Source organism: Crotalus tigris, unplaced genomic scaffold, assembly GCF_016545835.1.
Source record: "Crotalus tigris isolate CLP2741 ecotype Arizona unplaced genomic scaffold, ASM1654583v1 scf7180000019423.1032690, whole genome shotgun sequence".
Taxonomy (NCBI): Eukaryota; Metazoa; Chordata; class Lepidosauria; order Squamata; family Viperidae; genus Crotalus; species Crotalus tigris.
In genome coordinates, this window is record NW_024097532.1 from 649,489 (window position 1) to 668,385 (window position 18,897).

The 18,897-nt window shown below is 36.9% G+C and overlaps 1 protein-coding gene across 2 annotated transcripts; it reads right to left on the reverse strand.

The window, feature by feature from the left end:
• Positions 1–4,047: 4,047 nt before the first annotated feature.
• UCHL5 (ubiquitin C-terminal hydrolase L5) lies at positions 4,048–18,863 on the reverse strand. Of its 2 annotated transcripts, XM_039362325.1 has the most exons (13): positions 18,718–18,863; positions 17,500–17,815; positions 16,312–16,375; positions 14,939–15,044; positions 13,365–13,490; positions 12,822–12,883; positions 12,603–12,733; positions 12,082–12,145; positions 11,285–11,387; positions 10,344–10,457; positions 7,331–7,360; positions 6,490–6,588; positions 4,048–4,724 (listed from the first exon to the last, which is right to left on the reverse strand). In XM_039362325.1, the coding sequence occupies exons 2-13, from the start codon at positions 17,579–17,581 to the stop codon at positions 4,680–4,682; spliced, it is 1,026 nt and encodes a 341-aa protein (XP_039218259.1). In that variant the 5' UTR covers positions 17,582–17,815; positions 18,718–18,863; the 3' UTR covers positions 4,048–4,679. The 2 variants fall into 2 exon arrangements, with proteins under 2 accessions (XP_039218259.1, XP_039218260.1); XM_039362326.1 differs by lacking the exon at positions 7,331–7,360.
• Positions 18,864–18,897: the final 34 nt, after the last annotated feature.

The window sequence follows — 18,897 nt, forward strand, 5'->3', positions numbered from 1 at the left end:
CTCCAAGTAGCTGCCATCTTGGATTCTTTTAAACATATCTGCTTACAGACTTAACCTCACTGCCAAAGTAATAAATTCTGACAAGAATCCCTTTCTTGGAAGCAATAAGTTAAAGCATGATTCAGACAAAAAACAATTCTTCCAAGGGGACGGACAGACAAATTCTTTTTTTCCAAATATCTCAAATTCTGCTATAGTTCTTCAGTAGAGAAAGCCTACACCGGGGGGGGGGGATGCCACCCAATTGTATTCAAACTGATTCTTTTAACAGAGTGGTGAAGACCCTGTCACTTTTTAAAGTTGTTGAACTATAATTCTCAACATTCCTTATCATTGGCCATGTTACCTAGATCTGCCCCATGCCTTCTCCTCCCTCCCCCCTCATGCCCCAATTTGTCTGCCTTTCCAATATTATTGTCTTCTTTGCCTGTTCAAATATCTGGTAACCCTAACATGGAGAGACATTGTTCCCTTATTCTACTCTAATCATTGATCTGTATAATTATCAGTAACACATTTTTTGTACAATTAAAAAAAAACAGCAATTTGATCTGTCTAATTTCCAGAGTATATCACTACTCCTCTGAAGAAAAATTCCTAGAAATCAAATCTAAATGCATTACAACAATTATATGCATGAATTTAAAAGGTAATTACAGACAGGGAATGTGTTGGGGAATTAATTAAGTCTCTTATATCAAGTTAAACTATTTATGTTATGGTATCAGGTTTGCATCACCTTCATATTTACTTAATGAAATGCTGTTTTCTACGGGAGTAATAGACAACACTTCTTGTGCAGGTTAAATGTTTTGCTTGTTGTAAATATTGTTTTTAGCAAGGAAAAAACAGATCTACCTTGAGAGACATTTGCTATCAACTACTGTGGGAAACTACTTGGCATTTTAAGATAATTTATGATAATAGTAAAATAATGTAAATATGGCATATTTATTTGAAAGTTAGAAGTAACACTATTTGATGATCTAATAAATAAATATCATGAAATTCTCCCACCCCCATGAATACAACTAATGATTTCACTGGGGTAAATTACTGTAACTTACTCTGTGTGACTGCCGGTAAAGATAAAACTGGTACACAATGTGTTGAAAAAACATTATTATCTTGATTCTTTTGGTACAGTGCCTTGAGTCTTATGTCAGTGCAGTAAAAAAAAAAAATTGTGAAAAATAAATGTTACAATTATTTTAAATTGTTATTTTAAACAGTTGTCAGCCTATATATCAAATAAAATCAATATATATAAATAATGAAATATAAATATAGTGAAATATAAAATAGTTTACGTGCCTATGCACTCACATATACCTAAATGTAGAGGAAGGATGAGCTTGTTTAGTTTTGTCTAAATTCTAAAATTGACTTTTTTAATAAATTGTCAGAAACCATCACTCTGATTTTCCATTCCAGCATTAATTTGGATTGATATGCATTCTTCAACAAAATAATTGTAGAAGATCCAAACTTTGCTGCTGGGTTGTCTAGGAAGAGCAGGTCAAATTATGACAGTGATCTGGTTGTGGATGCACATCCCATCAGGCTCAAAAGCCTTGCCCAGGCTAAGCAATATGATAATGTATTAAAATGAATCTTAGGCACCCAAAGTCTCCTAAAAGGGGGTAACCATCTTCTAGGAGTCTCAAGAGAAGGCCATGAAGGTGACGAGTAGAGCTAAACTCTTAATGGTTGCACCACAGATCTAACATAATGGCATTTCAATTAAGCAATCCAACTTTAGGTGCTTAAGTCCTTTCAAAACCCACCAAACAGAACAAGCTGACAGTGCTCTTGTTGTGTTTATGCAAACCCCTACCCAATTTTATCCCAGATTTGCTTATGATCCAACACTGGAAGCTTTTAAGAAGAGACAGCTGTTTGTCTGAAATGGTATAGAGCAGACATGTCAAACTCGCGCGTCACATGATGTCGTGAGATGTATCGGGAGTTTTGCCATTGCTGGCAATGGGGTGGGCGCGGCTTTCAGATGACGCATCCGGCCCGTGGGCCAGCAGTTTGATACCCCTGGTATAGTTTCCTGAGCAGGGGATTGGACTAGATGACCTCCAAGGTCCCTTCCAACTTTATTATTATGAATTATTATTATGAATTATTACTATTTATTATTATTTATTATTTTTATTCCCATAGGAGTTGTTAGATTGCAGTATGAGAATCCTGGTATGCATGTTATTAGCAGTACTTGATATTGGGTAGGGTAGTTTAGCTTGGATCTCCACCTCTGATTATTAGTGATGTTTAATTCTTCTACAAGTCTGTTCTACAAGTCCAGCAGTGTGTTCTAGCAGTAGCTACAAGCTTTTTCTGTTAGTCAGTATTACTTGGCTGATTCCTAATTGGCTTGAAAGTCATGCCTTTTAGTCTGCTGTTGTCTTTTTTTCTTTTTACAATGTTTTGTTTTGTACTATGCTGATTAATTCAAGAATCTCAGAAGACAAAACAGAAGGGCAGGATAAAAATATATGAAAGACCACCCATCTCTCTGATAAACCTTTAGTATATTATATACTAAAGTCCAGTCTTTGCTTTGGGGGATAGTTGTTTCACCAATTTAAGGAAATATCCAGTGTTTTGTAATGCAAGACTCCTGGTTCGAGTATTTCCATTGACAACAATTGCTGCAGCTCAGGGATGAATCACTGACTTGGAAACAGTTCCATTTTAAGTCATTAAATCCAAATTCCTACTTAGTGAAGAAATCAAAATTAAAGCATCCCCAACACATTCCCAGATGGTGGTCCATCTGCTTGCTTGTATTCAGCAAAGAGCTCACCACCTTTCTCCTAACAAACATTATTCTGAGTATCCCACTCAGGGAACGGAGAACAAATCTTATCTGTTGTGTGATTTTTAAGGCACCTGAAAAAAGGTAGCACGCCCACTTCTTTTTCCTTAAGGAAAACATAAGCATACTTCATTTTGCCTTTATGTCTCGTTACTGAATTGTCTGTTGCTGATTTATACATTTCCTTCAAACGAAGTGCCTGAAACTTGGACCCCTTATTTGAGGTGGACTCTGACCAATGGAGAAATGATTCAGAAGTATTAAGGCACCAAGATCCTAAATAAGGTTTGGGAAAACCTACAGTACGTTCTATACATGCTGCCAGCCTCTAAATCTCAGCAGTCAGGAAGAATCAGGATTGCTCAGATCTGTAGTGAACATAATTTAGGGCCACTCACTCAGATGAAAGAAGGCAGACATGGGCACTTCTTGTCTAGTCTATTTTTTTGCTTGTTTTTTTTTTTTCATATACACTACTCCTCTAAGATAAAAACAGGTTCTTCTCCCAATTCTTTAAACATATAATAAATTTTCAATTTAACAGAACCTGATTTAGTGGACTTTCAAACTAACTGACAAAATCTACTGGGTCTGAGATTTGTCCATATTATCATTCCTGTGCCAAGACCTATTTCTGTAATTGCTCAAAAATACCTCTCACATTCTGGTAAGAGAGAAATTCCCTGAGGATGGGCTCCAGCACAAATCTGAAAGCCCGAAAGACTAAACTTCTGGTCCCGGTAACCGACCCACACTGAATCCTACATTATTCTGGGACGTGTATATTTGCCTTTATTGGCTCAAAAATATTATCTCTTCTAACGAGGGATTGGGTTCCACTGACTGCATTTGCTTTGCATATTTCAAACAAGTCATGGCTTATTCATTTAATCCAACTTTTTTAGAATTTAGAACTATTTAATTCAATCCTCTTCTATTATCTCACTGCGAGGTTTTTTCTGATTCCCCAATACTACATTCACTTCTTGATGAAAGCTTGCAATACCCCTTCCCCATGTGGCACAATCATTTCTACAGTTTATATCTACTAATAAAGCTGATGTGCAATATCACTCTGCTTGCAAGTGTGGAAACCAGCAGATTGTGTAATGCGGCCAATGCGAGAGGGATTGAAATGTTCAAAAGAAGTGACACCCCCCCCCCCGCTCACAAAATCATATTATTCAGACAGCACACAGAATTATCATACCGGACAATAATTTGCCAAAATAAAAATGGGAATATTTATTTTTTTCTACTAAAGCAATAAACTCTTACGCTTATGCATTGGTCTTTGTCAATCATTCCAATGTTAAATTTTTGCCTTCCGTTGTATAGAAAATGTAGACATAACTCCATAAAAACAACTTAGATCAAGTACTGAACAATTCCAAGACCAAGATAAGTAGTGGTGGGAAGCAAAGATAGACCAACTTATTTGTAAAAATAAGTTAAGCTTTCATCACGTAACTATATATTCATGGTTTCATTAAGAGACAAGGTATTTTAAATATGTTCATTACAGTAATATGTTCATTACTTCTACATTACTTGCATCAATATGGGTCTATACAAATTGCAGCAGCATTTCCTGATTACATATGAAGAATCAATCAGAAATCACTGTTATATACTGGAATTGGACAGAGATTCTAAAACCATTACTGAGTGGTAGCTCATGCACATGATAGCAACAGGGAAATAGGGAAGACCCCCCCCCCCGTGCAAATGAGACAGGACAAACTGTGACAAATTTGCAAATATGTGCTGGACAAATTTAAACTGTACAAGTCTTGCAAAGTTACAAAGACATTCAGAAGCACATTCTCTTCTCCAGGCCTCCACCCTGTTTTCATTTGGCCTCTTGAGCTTTCTTAGCATTCTGTTTTTCTTTTGCCTAGAAGATAAAGACAGAGAGATAGAAAGGAAGTGCACCGTTTTAGTAACATTTTTTTTTTCTGTGACTCAACATGCACTTTCTTGAAATATTTAACACACAAAAAGGCTATAGAGCACCTCAACCGTTCTTTATCATTTTGGCTGAGCTTTTCACCTTATCCGTCAGCCAAGGTACCATGCTGATGCAGTCCTGCCCTTCTACAAGCAGAACATCTCCATCAATTCATAGAGCAAATTAGGATGTAGCAGAGGCTCCCCATTTAAGGAAGAACCATAATTTTTCCTAATCCATTTGCTTTACCTCTCAAAACAGCATTGCAGAACAGCTGGTGTAGTGTACTGGCTAAGTCTTGGCGTGGGAGTTGCCTGTGTGAACTTTCAGGAAATCATTCTCTTTTAATCTAATTTACTTCAAAGGGTTATCATAGTAGGGATAAGACATGAAATAATTATAACATCGGGCTCTGAGAGCTAGAGCCAGGCACTGGAACACCAGTGCTGATGTTGTGTTTCTAAATGCTTGATGGGACACTAATGGTACATGCAATCCTCAAATTGTTCTTCACAATTGCTGACTACAGCAGTCATTGTTTTATGACAACTGGGACCAGCATTTTGGTTGCTAAGTGATGCGGTCATTAAGTGAATCACAATGTGATCATCGGACCTATTTTATGAACATTTTAATCACAGTCATTAAGTGAAACTCTGTGGTTGTTTAGTTTATTAAGTGATTCTAACTTCCCCAATTGACTTTGCTAGTCAAAAGCTGGCTGGGAAGGTCACAACAGGCAATGATAGCAAATGCAAGCCAGTTGCCAAGCACCTGAATTGTGATACATAAGATATGAAAACTGTGAAAAGCGAGGAACTAATAGTATTTATTTAAAAATGAGCAAAAAAATATTGGTAAAACCTTTAAACTGATTTTTTTTAAGCATTAAGAACCTCATATTTTACATCTAAAGCAGGGAAGAACACGTCCAAGGCTATTTCAGGATAAGAATCAAAATCAGGTTAGATGAACTATTGCATAGTTTAATAACCCTAAGGGGACAGAGGACAGGCAAATCACGTTACTTTCTTCCCCAAACGTGCTTGGAACTTAGCCATGTCACTAAATCAGTGTTACAGCTAGAATTGGAACAAGGAAGCAAGTCAAAGTAATTAGAGAAATAAGAGACATTCTGCAGGTCAACTTTTTAAGAGGAATGTATCCATGATTCAAGAACGCCATCTAGTGGTTGTACAGCTACTACAGCTGATAGCCTTATATCTCTCTCATTCAAAACAGTAATCTGTAAACAATCATTTTTAATTTTCCACGCAGGCAGATGCTACAATTAGTCCTCGACTTACAACATTTCATTTAGCTGTTTGAAGTTACAATAGCACTGAAAAACGTGGCTTATGACCATTTTTCACATTTATGACCATTTCAGCATTCCGCCCGATGGTCATGAGATCAAAATTCAGACTCATATTTATGACGGCCGCAGTGTCTTTTTTGCAACTTTCTGACAAGCGAAGTCAACGGGGATGTTAGATTCACTTAACATCCCTGTTCCTAACTTAACACCTGCAGTGATTCGCTTAGCAACTAGGGCAAGACAGGCATAAAATGTAGCAAAACTCACTTAACAAATATCTCAATAGAAATTTGGGGCTCAATTGTAGTCATGAGTTGAGGACTACCTGTACTCTCAACCCCCTCCCCCCACCTTCATAGGAGACTAGAATTCTACTCGTAAGGCAACATTTACCTTTTCCACTAGTGGAATCAACTGCTGATGTTCTGCTAACGTTTTGAGCAATTCCATGATGAATGGCAAGTAGTTGTGTTTTCTTCTAATGTTTTCAATCTGTAAGCACAGAAGAAGCATGACATGAATCAGCATTCGGTTCCATTACTATTCCACAGAACCACGTTTGTGAGGTAATTTTCTGGCTAAAAGCACTACACTCTTTCAGGAATGGGCCAGGGGTGGAGACAGAGGGAAAGAATGGGGGAGGGGGAGAAGAGATCACAGCTAATGGTTGTAATAAGAGAGTTACAGCTCATCTTCAACCTTATTTTTTTAATCCTTTTGACCAGGGGAGTTAAAAAATAATCAGTGATAACGAAAGTATCCTCAGTTTTGCACACAATCAAGACATGCATGCAAGATTTTTTTTTTTTTTTTTACACTATACTGTGGTCTAAATTACAATGTCTTCAGTTTTTAGGATTAAGCTCAACATTTATATGTGGCTGACAACAGACATGGACTTGGTTTGAAAGCTTAACTATCCCAAGAAGTAGAACAAACATTTAGGTTGTTAAGGAACTTGTTCTCTGAATTTGGTAGTTACCCTTTCTTCCAAAAGAAATTCCCAATACAATTGTTTAGCCATGAACAAAACAGTCTAGCTGTACATTTGAAATGACCACTGAACTTAGTTGGCTATTCCAACCACCTGGATGGTTCCACGAACAGTGACCACAGAGATAAGAGGTGACACTTTCCGTTAGGAATAAAATATTTAAAATATATGAAGGTGATCTAAAATAAAGGAAGAATTTGAAAACAGCAACCAAATGAATTAGATTACAAGCTATCTGACCTTGCTGCAGGGATCAGGTTGCACTGCCCCCTAGAAACAAGGTAGAAAAGAAATTTCAAAAAGGCATGGGAGTGGAAGAGATTAACTAGCCATGAAATATAATGAATAGCCTGAGCAAAGCAGCTCTCTAACAAAGAAGTTCACATTCTGGAAGTGATGGGATTCCTTTTTTTCCCCTTGCTTTTGAATTGTCTCCTCACTATTCTTTGCAGAATTCTTCTAGCTAAGATATATTCCTGCATGCTGGAGACCTCCGTACAGATTTCTCCAAGTGTATCTTGCTGGATATGGCCAAACAGTTCCATCAGCAAGATAACTTCTGCAATAACTCTCCCATGCAAATTTTTAGTGACTGTGCTGAAAAAAGTGACTTATGTTGGGGTTCTCACACTTATGGCCACTGTAGTACCACTGCAGTTGCAATTCAGATGCTTGGCAACTGGTATGCATTTATGACAGTTGGAGCATCCAGGGATCGCATGATCATTGATCACCATTTGCGATTTTCTCAGAGAGCTTCTAACAAAGCCAATAGGGAAAGCTGCATTTGCTTAATGATCATGTAATCTGCTTAAGAACCTCAGCAAAATAGGTCAGGAATGACTCAGTTAATGACTGTGTTGCTTAGAGATGGAAGTTCCAGTCCCAATTGTTGCCGTAAGTCAAGGACTACCTATATATTCATTTCCAAATACTCAGAGAGCTGCTTAAGCATAGTTGTTGGAAGCAGATAGAATAACCATCACAGAGAGGTTAAAAAAAATCAGAATATTTGTTAAAGTGTGCAATTGTCTTCACTGGGCTAACTGGACATCTAATAAGTCAATCAAACCTTTTGGATTTCAATAACTATTTTTATTAGTAATAGTATTTTAAAAATATTTTAAAAAACAGCACTGAACCAAATGGAAGAGTGTTTATACTTTTGTATATGTCATATTCACCATAGTCTTATTTTTACTGTGTATTCAGCTATATAAATAATTACGCCTAGATGCTAATTTGCAGAAAGATACCATGTTTCATTGTGTCACCATCTGTTCATTAGAGATTTATTGCAACATACAATTTTATTAGGAGTGCCTAAACTTTTTACATATTGTATTTTGAGAATGTTTTTCTTGAACTTTCAATAAGATTGCATAACGGCTTTGAAAGCAAAAGAAAATGAATGACATATACATGATTTGCTCTCTTTTATAAATAGGCTAAGGAATTTTAATTTTCTAAGGTATGTTTTCTGTTTATGTACACAACCCACTTCAATTTTCACACTGTGCTCTGGGAAACTTTTTTATTCCCCAGAAACTGACCAGAAGTTCTTCAAATAGAAATATGATAGTGATAGAAAAGATTAATTGAAAGATTGCTTGCCCATCAATATAATTTTTTTCTGTGCAATGTAGAACCAGGGTCCTTGTTTGGGCATGATGAAAGCAACTTGGAGGTCCAATAGAAACATGGAAAGTGATGACTCTTTATAGATGCTCATAGAAATCAGTATAAAGTTGGGTTTATAACAAGTATCAAAACTAATTTCTTTAAGCCAGAATGATACAGTAGTGTTTGATACAAAAGTTGAATTTGGTCTTTGAGGTGGATATTTACACTAGAAAATGGAAGTGAAGCCAAGAAAAAAGAACTAAACAAATGCAATTACTACTTTTGAGTAACTAAAATGAAATTGATATATTTCAATAGAGAAATACAAACAAACCAGTCTACCATGAAAACCAACTGATTTCTCTTTATGATTCTCAAGCACTCACATTCAGGTCTTACACAAGGGACAAAAATAAGGAATGGACATTCAAAATATTACTAACCCACTTAGAAATATTTTAAACAATTCCCCCCCCCCACCACCAAAATCTGCATTGGAGAATAGACACTAAAATGAAATCTTATCACAACTATCCCTGCTGGTTGTAGTGGCACAGTAGTTAGAATGCAGACTGCAGGCTAACTTACTGCTCACTCCAGGAGTTGGATTCTGAGTGGCTCAAGGTTGACTCATCCTTCCAAGGTGGGTAAAATGAGGACCCAAATTATTGGGGGCAATATGCTGACTCTAAACCGCTTAGAGAGGGCTGTAAAGCACTGTGAAGTGGTATATAAGTCTAAGTGCTATTGGTATATTAGTAGCAGAAACACATCAGGGAAGACAAGAGGAGGGAAACTGAGTACCAAACAATTTTTAAATGTTGGGAGGCAAGGGAGGGGGAAATGTAAGCAGGAACTAGATAACTAATCACGTGTTTTCTCTCTCTTTTTCTTTTCTGGTGCCTGTGAATCAGTCTTAACTCTTAGCGATTGACTGGACAGCTCCCTACAGTTTTCTTGGCAAGATTTCAAGTGGTTTGCTGTTGGCTGCTTCTTAGGCTGAGAGAAAGTGACTGGCCCAAGGACATCCAGTTGGTTTTGTTCCCAGGCAGGACTAGAACTCACAGCCTTCTGGTTTTTAGCCTGATGCCTTAAATAATACACTAAACCATGAATATTCCTGCTACAAATTATTTATTTATATCTAATCTTTATTAATTTACCACTAACTCAAGGCAGCGAATATATACAGCACACCTTCCTTCTCTTTATTTTTTTCTCACAACAACCCATGAGGTGAGTTGGGCTGAGAGTGTCTTGCATGTCCTCCCCACTCTTTATTTATTCTGAGACCAAACAGAACAGTAGGGAAAGGTGCAAACAAGCAAGCTATGGAAGAAGAGGAGAAAGCCTCATTTTCTCGGTTCTTGTGAGTGAGATCTAACAATAACCTTGAAAATCTGGATCATTTTTAATGGGATAGTTTGATATGACATTACTTTCTTTTATTCTAAGAAGCAATGACTCATCTTGAATATATTTGATTTTTAAGATTACTTTTGTTCTGAACATTAAGGAGCACATTATCTTAAAGTGACAATCTCTCTGTGGAAAACAACTTAGCATAGGGTTAATGTTTCAAACAAATAGATGACCTCTTTCTACTATTCAAAGGGAGTAGCCTACTTACCTTGTACCTTTTCAATTTTTGGTTTTCTTCTTCAATTAACATCTGATACTTTGCAACTTCAGATTGAACGGAACTTAGTATATTACCACTCTGGTCTGTATCCATCGGCTCTTCCTATTGGGAAAAATAGTTTTATTAAATTAAATAACAGCATTTTGAACACAGAATCCATTCAAGAAATGAAGAATATGAGCAATATACATTGAACTAAAGAGCTGATTCCATATTTTGCAAGCTCAAGTATCAGATGCAAACTTTTTCATAAACAGAAAGCTTAATATATAGGAAAAATCAATCCAAACTCTTGATTTGAGCAATATTATTTTAGGACCAATCATAATGCCATAAGACTGTAAGCAATCATTTATGTTTCCAGAACTATTGATCAAATGAAACAAAACCTTCTTTTCTAAAACATACAATCCACCTCTTTGCTGCCTTCTAGTGCTTGTTTTTAATGCTTGTCAAACTGTACTTAATCTGCTAATGTAATGGTCTGCAGTTTGGTAGTCTACCCTAGAAGCCATATTTTTCAAATAGTTGGTTTAATGCAATGTTGTTTAGAAGAATCTCCCTTTTAGAAAAAGGATAGAAACTTTACAGATAGGTTATTCAAAATTGTAATAATTTCTGGAAGATGCATTTCGAAGTTGAATAAAAACTGGTGTTTAATTTCAGCTTGTTAACTCACTCTTTTCAAGATTCCAAATAAATTGATAAGGCTTAGTTACTGAATGGGAAAGGGGGGGGGAAGAGAAGGAATAGGAAAAATCATGTTATCTAAATTTGATACCTGCTTTATAATTTTATATTCCTAAATCACTCTTATATGAATCTCTTAGCTTAGCTTCTAAAATGTTATGTAGCACTAGTTGATCCAGGTAATTCATTCACCCTCACATTTCAGCCATTACAAAGAAGCATGTCTAATTGATAAATACCTCAGCCAGCTGTCTCTGCAGTCCAGCAATTTTCTGTTCATATATCATTTTTCTATCAGATACAATTGCCATCAGGTTAAACCTTATCTCACCTTCACTATACCTGCAAAATAAGAACAGAGTTGTTACAAACTGCTGTTACTATGTTATGATTTTAAAGATATGCACAGGTATTAAATCATTTTGGAGCATTTTAATAATATATCACAAACAAAGCCAAGATTCAAACTGAACGTTACTCTCTATCACATAAATGGAAAAGTTCAAGAGAGCCCTTTGAAGTGTTAATTTAATAGTTGCAAAATATATATAACACTCCTGGTTAAAATCACTGTGATTTGACTCCAATAATTTTGTGTACATCTGTCAGCTATGCTTACCTTGAAGCTAAAGCTTGATGCTCAAAGATTTCAGAACGTCAAATAACATTGTAACCTTTGTTTTAATCTAATTAACTGAAATAGAAATGAAGATGAAATAATATGTTTTGTATTATCATCTCCATGTATTCCTTTCCTAGGCAGAGTAGCACAGGCACTTTTGATATGATTACAGTGTATCCCTGTTTCTATCATATCAAGAACTCCACTGTACGTATCAGCTTCTGGATTAGCCAAATAAAAGTGTGCCCATTGTTCATAACAATGACATATTAAAGAGAATTTCCAAAAATTGTTTTCTACAAATAACCGGAGAAGTAAAAGTTATTTTTTTAATTTCTTCATCTAGCTTGCCAAGAATAAAATCTAAATCTGTTAAATTTTTTATAAGCAAGAGCTTAAGTTACAAACACTTACTTTTGTATCCGTTTTTCTATAACAGGCCTTACAGCATTGATCCAATCATCTTGATTGCACACTCCTAAGAAGAAAGTACACAAATAATATAAATCAATACACAGATGTAGGCTTGCAATGTGAAGGCATAAAATCATAAGTTCTGCCATCATCACTATTTCCAATAATGATTCTGGCACTCATGTGGGCCTAAGTACCCATAAAAGATAAAATGGTGGGTTGGTTGCAGGCCAGTTCTTGGGAAATGGACTGACCAATTCAGAGGGGGGGGGGGAGGAAGCTGGTCTGATAAACAGCATTCTTGAGCTAAAGATTGAAAGGAAAACAACATATAAACATTTTGTTGGAACTGATTTTGATCGACAACATCTATCATAACAGTTATTTTCTAGCAGTATCTGCAGCCTGCTCTTAAAATTCCAAATTATTTCCGTTAGCTTCCTCTCCCTATTGATACATTCAGAATGTCATGCTGCAGTTAAAAAAACCTGACAACTACATAGGTGAAATGAAAATATTACCTAAATCTATTGGACCTTCCCTCAAACCATCCAATTCATATAATCGGCCATTTACAGGAACATAGCTGACGAAGTGAAAGGCATCTTCTTCTTTTGCTGTTGACTTTGCATCAAATTCAAACATCTGTTGTCTGCAGGAGAAGTGCCACACATGCATGAACGTTACAACCATCCCCTCTAAATAGATTTTACTTGGGAACTATTTCAACGTCTTCTTACCTAGCAAAACTGTTATGAACTTGCCGTATCACTTCTGAGTTACTTAATGCCAAGCCTTTCATCTGAAAGAGAAAACATTGTAATTACATTAGGCTTCGACTTAACAATCATTCATTTAGTAAGCATTCGAAATTACAACAGCATCCCCCCAAAAAAGTGCTGGTTCTTACAACTGGTCCTCACACTTACAACTGTCACAGAATCCCCATGGGTATGTGATCAAAATTCAGGCATTTGGCAACCAGCATGTATTCCTGATAGAGGTAGCATTCTGGGGTAATGTGATGGCCATTTCTGACTTTACCAACCAGTTTTTGACAAAGTCAATTCGGGAAGCCGAATTCACTTAATGACTGCATGATTAACAACTGCAGTGATTAGCTTATCAACCATAATAAAAAAGGTTATAAAATAAGGCACGGCCCACTTAAGAACTGGTTTGCTTAACGATGGAAATTCTGATCCCAATTGTGGTTGTAAAGTGAGGACCAGCTATATTGCTCATATTCAAGACATTTTCCCAAATATCATTTTTATACATACCGCTGCATCAAAGCTTTGAGAGAATTCTTTGAACTCAGACAGTGTTTCTCCTAAATGGATATCTTGATGGGTGCAGTTCAACAAAACACTTACTATTGCTTGAGTTGCACAAGCATTATTTATTACCTGTAAAGAGTATAAAAAATAATTTAATTTGTGCAAATTGTAGAGATCACTAACTTCATCCATTCCTATAACTGGCCATGGACAGATTAACCTATAATACCAGTTGCTTGTGATTGTCATATTCTTAATCTTATTTTTATTTGGGTTTGCATTATTAAATGGACCAAGGGCTGCATTCAACTTGCTGGGATTTAACAGTCAGTATATTCTTTGTTAATAACCTTTCTGATAACTATATACCTGCTTTCTTAAGAAATAGTAATGATTGGCTGCTAAAGAGTTCTGTATTTGGAAACAGTCCCTTCAAAGAATTTAAAAGAAAAGAACACAAATAGAAAAAAAAAATGAAATATAGGAATTAAGATTTATCTAAACAATACTTAGTTCATAGTGATTTTATGAAATCATATGTTAGATCATGTTTTAGTGCCTCACAAGTTTTTAACTCAAGTAAAACTTCTGTTTCTCAATCTTCTATTCAAGTTAAACTGAGTTAACTGAATATTCTCATGTGATTAGGTTTAACATATTATCTCTCACAAATTAAAGCAGAAGGAATGGCAATTCTGCTATTTACTTTGCACCAAATACTTAACAGATTTCCATGTAAAACAAGACAAGAAAAGCAAAGAAAGATGATGAAGAGATAACTTCTTAAAGTAGCGGTAATTGCAGAAATCACCTTGTCCAGATCTACCTTGTTCATCCTTAAACTTTATATGGATGACATCCTCATGTAAAATGGACAGTTCAAAACACATTATATCACTGGAGTTAAATTTTACTACACTTTGCTTGCTACCTTAACATATCTAATCAAACTGAATAAAGTTCGTTTCATGTTAAACAACGGATATTTTCTGGCTGGAGGTCTTTATTGAAGATATTACAATTCTGAAACAAATAAAAATGAAGACAAAATCCAATTCCTTGATAAACAGTATTTTGACTTACAACACTTCATTTAGTGACCAAACAATGGGACTGAAAAAGTGACTGATGACCATTTGTCACACTTACAACTGTTTCCATGGTCACATGATCAAAATTCAGCTGCTTGGCAACTGATTCATATTTATTGTGATTGCAGTATCCTGGGGTCACATGATCACCTTTTGTGACTTTCTGACAGGCAGTCAATTAGGAAGCTAGATTTCATTTAACAACCTTGTTACTAATTTAACAGCTTCAATGATTCCCTTAACAAGTGTGGCAACAAAGGCTGTAAAATGGGGCAAAAAATTCACTTAACTGTTTCGCTTAACAACATAAATTTTGGGCTCAATTGTGGTCGTAAGTCAAGGACTGTATATGGACAATTTCATACTTCCTAGTTTTAAAAATATGTCCTCCATAAATTTTCTTAAAAGGGCAAATTATATACGTATTAATTCAGAAACATCCTTCTAGCTGTCCTAGAAGATACACAGTTTTCCAATTTACCATACCTGTTTAGCAAAAAATAATGTATCTAATCTAGAATCCTGAACAACAGAACCAGCTGGTTCTTCTCCTGGTTGCCATTTGAACAAAAATATCAGTCCATGAACTGGCCTAAAGATAAAGAAAAACAAAAAATATGTTGAAAATTGAAACATATATACTGACCAGGAAATAAAGCTAATTGCATTTGTATTATAACTAAAGCATAGAACAATAACTAATTAGCAGGTGGAGTGGAAAGGAATACTATGCCTTCTAAAAATGTGTATTACCAATTGTTTTCTTGGTGACTATGGTCCCAGCTGCCTTGAGATCACTGACAAAATCCTCCTTTGTAGTTATGGGCTGATTCCTCACCTCTCTCATGATCATTGAAACTCCACGAGGTGAGATCTTGTATGGAGTCCCAGACCAAGGGAGATTGACAGTTATTTTGTGTTTCTTCCATTTGAGAATAACTGTACCAACTATTGTCACCTTCTCACCAAGCTGCTTGGTGATAGTCTTATAGCCCATTCCAGCCTTGTGTAGGTCTACAATCTTGTCCCTGACATCCTTGGATAGTTCCTTGTCTTGGCCATGGTGGAGAGTTTGGAATCTGATTGTTTCTGTGGACAGTTATTTTTTATACAGGTAACAAGCTTAGATTAGGAGCACTCCCTTTAAGAGAGTGCTCCTAATTTCAGCTCATTACCCATATAAAAGACACCTGGGAGCCAGAAATCTTGCTGATCGATAGGGGATCAAATACTTATTTCACTCATTAAAATGCAAATCAATTTATAACTTTTTTGAAATGCGTTTTTCTGAATTTTTTGTTCTTATTCTGTCTCTCACTGTTAAAATAAACCTACCATTAAAATTATAGATTGATCATTTGTCAGTGGGCAAATGTACAAAATAAGCAGGGGATCAAATACTTTTTTCCCCTCACTGAATCTCCTTACTGGGTAATGGAGTACCTAGACCAGGGGTAGGCAACCTTGGCTCTTTTATGACTCGTGGACTTCAATTCCCAGAATTCCTGAGCCAGCATGGCTGGCTCAGGAATTCTGGGAGTTGAACTCCACAAGTCATAAAAGAGCCAAGGTTGCCTACTCTTGACCTAGACTTTGCAACAGGCAGAGCAAATAACTTCACAGATTTCTGGCAGCATTCAATCTCTTCTCCCCACTAGAACTCACAATGTAACTATATACTTACAAAAGTAACTATATAGGACTAGAATCTAAAAGGTATCTTCATTTCTTTTTCCAATAATGTGAATTGCTTGACTAAAAATCTCCTTTATTCATTGGCGGGAAATACAGAACCTAAATTATACAGCAAGGATGAACACAAAGAACAAAAGGTAACTAACTACAAGCAACATACTTACTTTAATTTTTCAAAGTTCTCAGGCTCCAAACTCCATATTTCCTCAACCTGTGCTCCTCTGCAACCTGAAAATTAAAAAAAATCATTTTTTCATAACAAATACAATGTATGTAAGCTAGGCAAAATTGAAAAGTAGGTTGGGTGAATTTACATGAGAAAAATCCAAGGGCAAAACTTAGAATTAATTTAAAGAGGAATTACAAGTTAATCCAGCTCTTCAAGTATCTGCCTTGCATGTTTGCACTCACAAAATTCTGACACATACACATTTTACTTTCAGGCATTTGTTACATTATATGTTGTTAATCATAGATACACAATTGAAATATAGATTTGACACATTTAACATGACAGCCACCAGCCAATCTTGACTGCTTTTGAAGAAGGGGGCAACTTTGGTCCTAGTTAATATTTGATTGGGAGACCACTAGGCTGTAGACAAAACTGGAAATGAATGGTAAAATGCTGATCTAATGAGTACACATTTACAAATGCATGTCAGAACAGTCTGGTTGCAGCTCTTTTTTGAAAGTCAGTTTTATGCAAAGCTACTGTATCACATACAAATTGATGTGTATGCATCTCTCTCCCCATTCCCAAATTAATGGGAAATACCTACTACGATTTCTATAATCTATTTCTTTTGTTACATAGCTGTAACTCCATCATAAATAAGCCTCAATGTTTTCCCCTCCAGATCCATTACTAGGGCACAGAAAGGATGTTAATATCATCTCTATTCTCCATTGCCCCAAACATTTTAATATCAAAGAAAAACAAATCTAATGTGCACCAAGGAAAAAAAAGAATTCTACACGTGTGAGGAAATAATCTTGTCCAGAGGACATCTCACTCCTTAAAAAAAAAAAAGTAGTTTCACACAAGATGCTAAATAGGCGTGATAGCTTTTGCCCTAATTATTGTAACTTGTTATTCCTGAATTGCTGCTCTAATGAATGAATTGCAAAATGGTCGTTAACCAGGGAACCGCGTTCTGTACATGGCCAGAAACCGCATCCATTCCTAATCAATGAGGCATTTGCAAACCGATGCTGGGAATCTTAAGAAGCCAATCGAGCCCATGAAGATCGAATCTGAGGCTTTGGCCAGTTTTCCCCCTTTGGCTCCCTTTTAGCTCCACCGCCTCGGAAGGGGGGGGCCGCGAAGGCAGTCCAGCCACAAACCTCACCGAACCCCTTGATGAGCTCCGTGAAGACGCCTGGATCGCTCTCCATGAGGCACCACTCGCCAGCGCTGCCCCCGCCCGCCATCGCGTCCAAAAAGCGGCCGCGCTGCCCTACTTCCTCTCAATCGCCCGGACTCTGCAAAAGGCTCCGGCAGTCTCCCTCGCTTCGCTCACACGCCGCCCCTCTGCGATAACCGCGCGCCCTTCTTCGCCCACTCCGCGGACGGTCGAAAGCAAAGCAAGGAAAGGCACGCCGCCGTTTTCCCGACAGCCTCAGCGGCCGGCGACTTCAGATCTCGACGAGGCGGTCTCATCTACTCTATGATGAAGAGAGGAGCAAAAGGACTAATCAAAGAGAGGAGAGGCTAAACTGCCTGGCATGCTGCATTTCCGGCTTGCAATTAAAGAGCCGTAGAGACGGGTTTTTAAAGAATAGAGCAAACCCGGTGTAAAGAGTAAATGGCGCGGTGATATTATTTTATAACTTTGCATTTGCAAATTCAGTTGGCAATCTATAAGCCAAGAGGGCAGTGGCTTATAGGCTATATTTGCACTGATATGCACAGTTAATTACTCGACCCAGTTTTCTGTATCCATATACTATTGAACCATTGACTAATGAAACAGCTTGGAGGCGGACGGGCAACCATGGACTAAAATGTTTTAACCTGACTACACTATCCTGGCTATGTTCCACTTTGCGCTAAATCATAAATCAAGGATGACAAACCAAATACTTAATCCAAATTGAAGAAACCACATTATATTTTAGCCCCAATAATCGGGATTGCTTATTTGCTTTAACTGTTTTAGCATGTTAATAATGCCATCCTAATTTGCTAATTAGATTAAGCAACGCAGCCACTAACTGATCTTCCTTGGGTCATTTTCTCTATTCTGTGGCTCCAACTGATGTTTAGTGACTATAAAACGCAACTATGCTGATCTTCTGGAGAATATTTTTATGCTTGAGACTCTAAAACCCATGATCTCTTGGTTTTCTAGCCTGGTGCCTTAACCACTGGCAAACCATACTCTTGCACTCCATTGGCATCAGTTTAATACAAAGACTGCTTTGCTCGGAAAATTAAAATAATCCATCACCGAATCACAGCAATGTAACTGGAACAACAGTGATGTAAAACCTCAAATCTCAAAACCTCAAAAGTCCCTCTCCTCTAGCTTCGCTGTCCTACATTCCCGCCACCAACGGCTGCCTACCAAAAACGTCCAAAAGAATCTATAGGAGCTGAAATTGCAAGCACATCCCTACGGTATTGCAATTCCAGTTCAGGCTCGACGAACTTCGCTCAAAACGTTTGGACCACAAATTTAGCTTTAACACTCAAGGAGCGCTGGGGGTCCGGGCTCACATCGCACTGTGCATAACCCGCACAAAAG

Bases quoted from the DNA above. Each gene is read 5' to 3' on its own strand.
- UCHL5 (XM_039362325.1), bottom strand. From the start codon at position 17,581: ATGGCGGGCGGGGGCAGCGCTGGCGAGTGGTGCCTCATGGAGAGCGAT. The intron at 13,491-14,938 runs GTATGGTAAATT...TACTCTTTACAG, and splicing joins CATTATTTTTTGCTAAACAG to GTAATAAATAATGCTTGTGC. The intron at 7,361-10,343 runs GTAAGTAGGCTA...CCTTGTTTCTAG, and splicing joins AAAAATTGAAAAGGTACAAG to GGGGCAGTGCAACCTGATCC.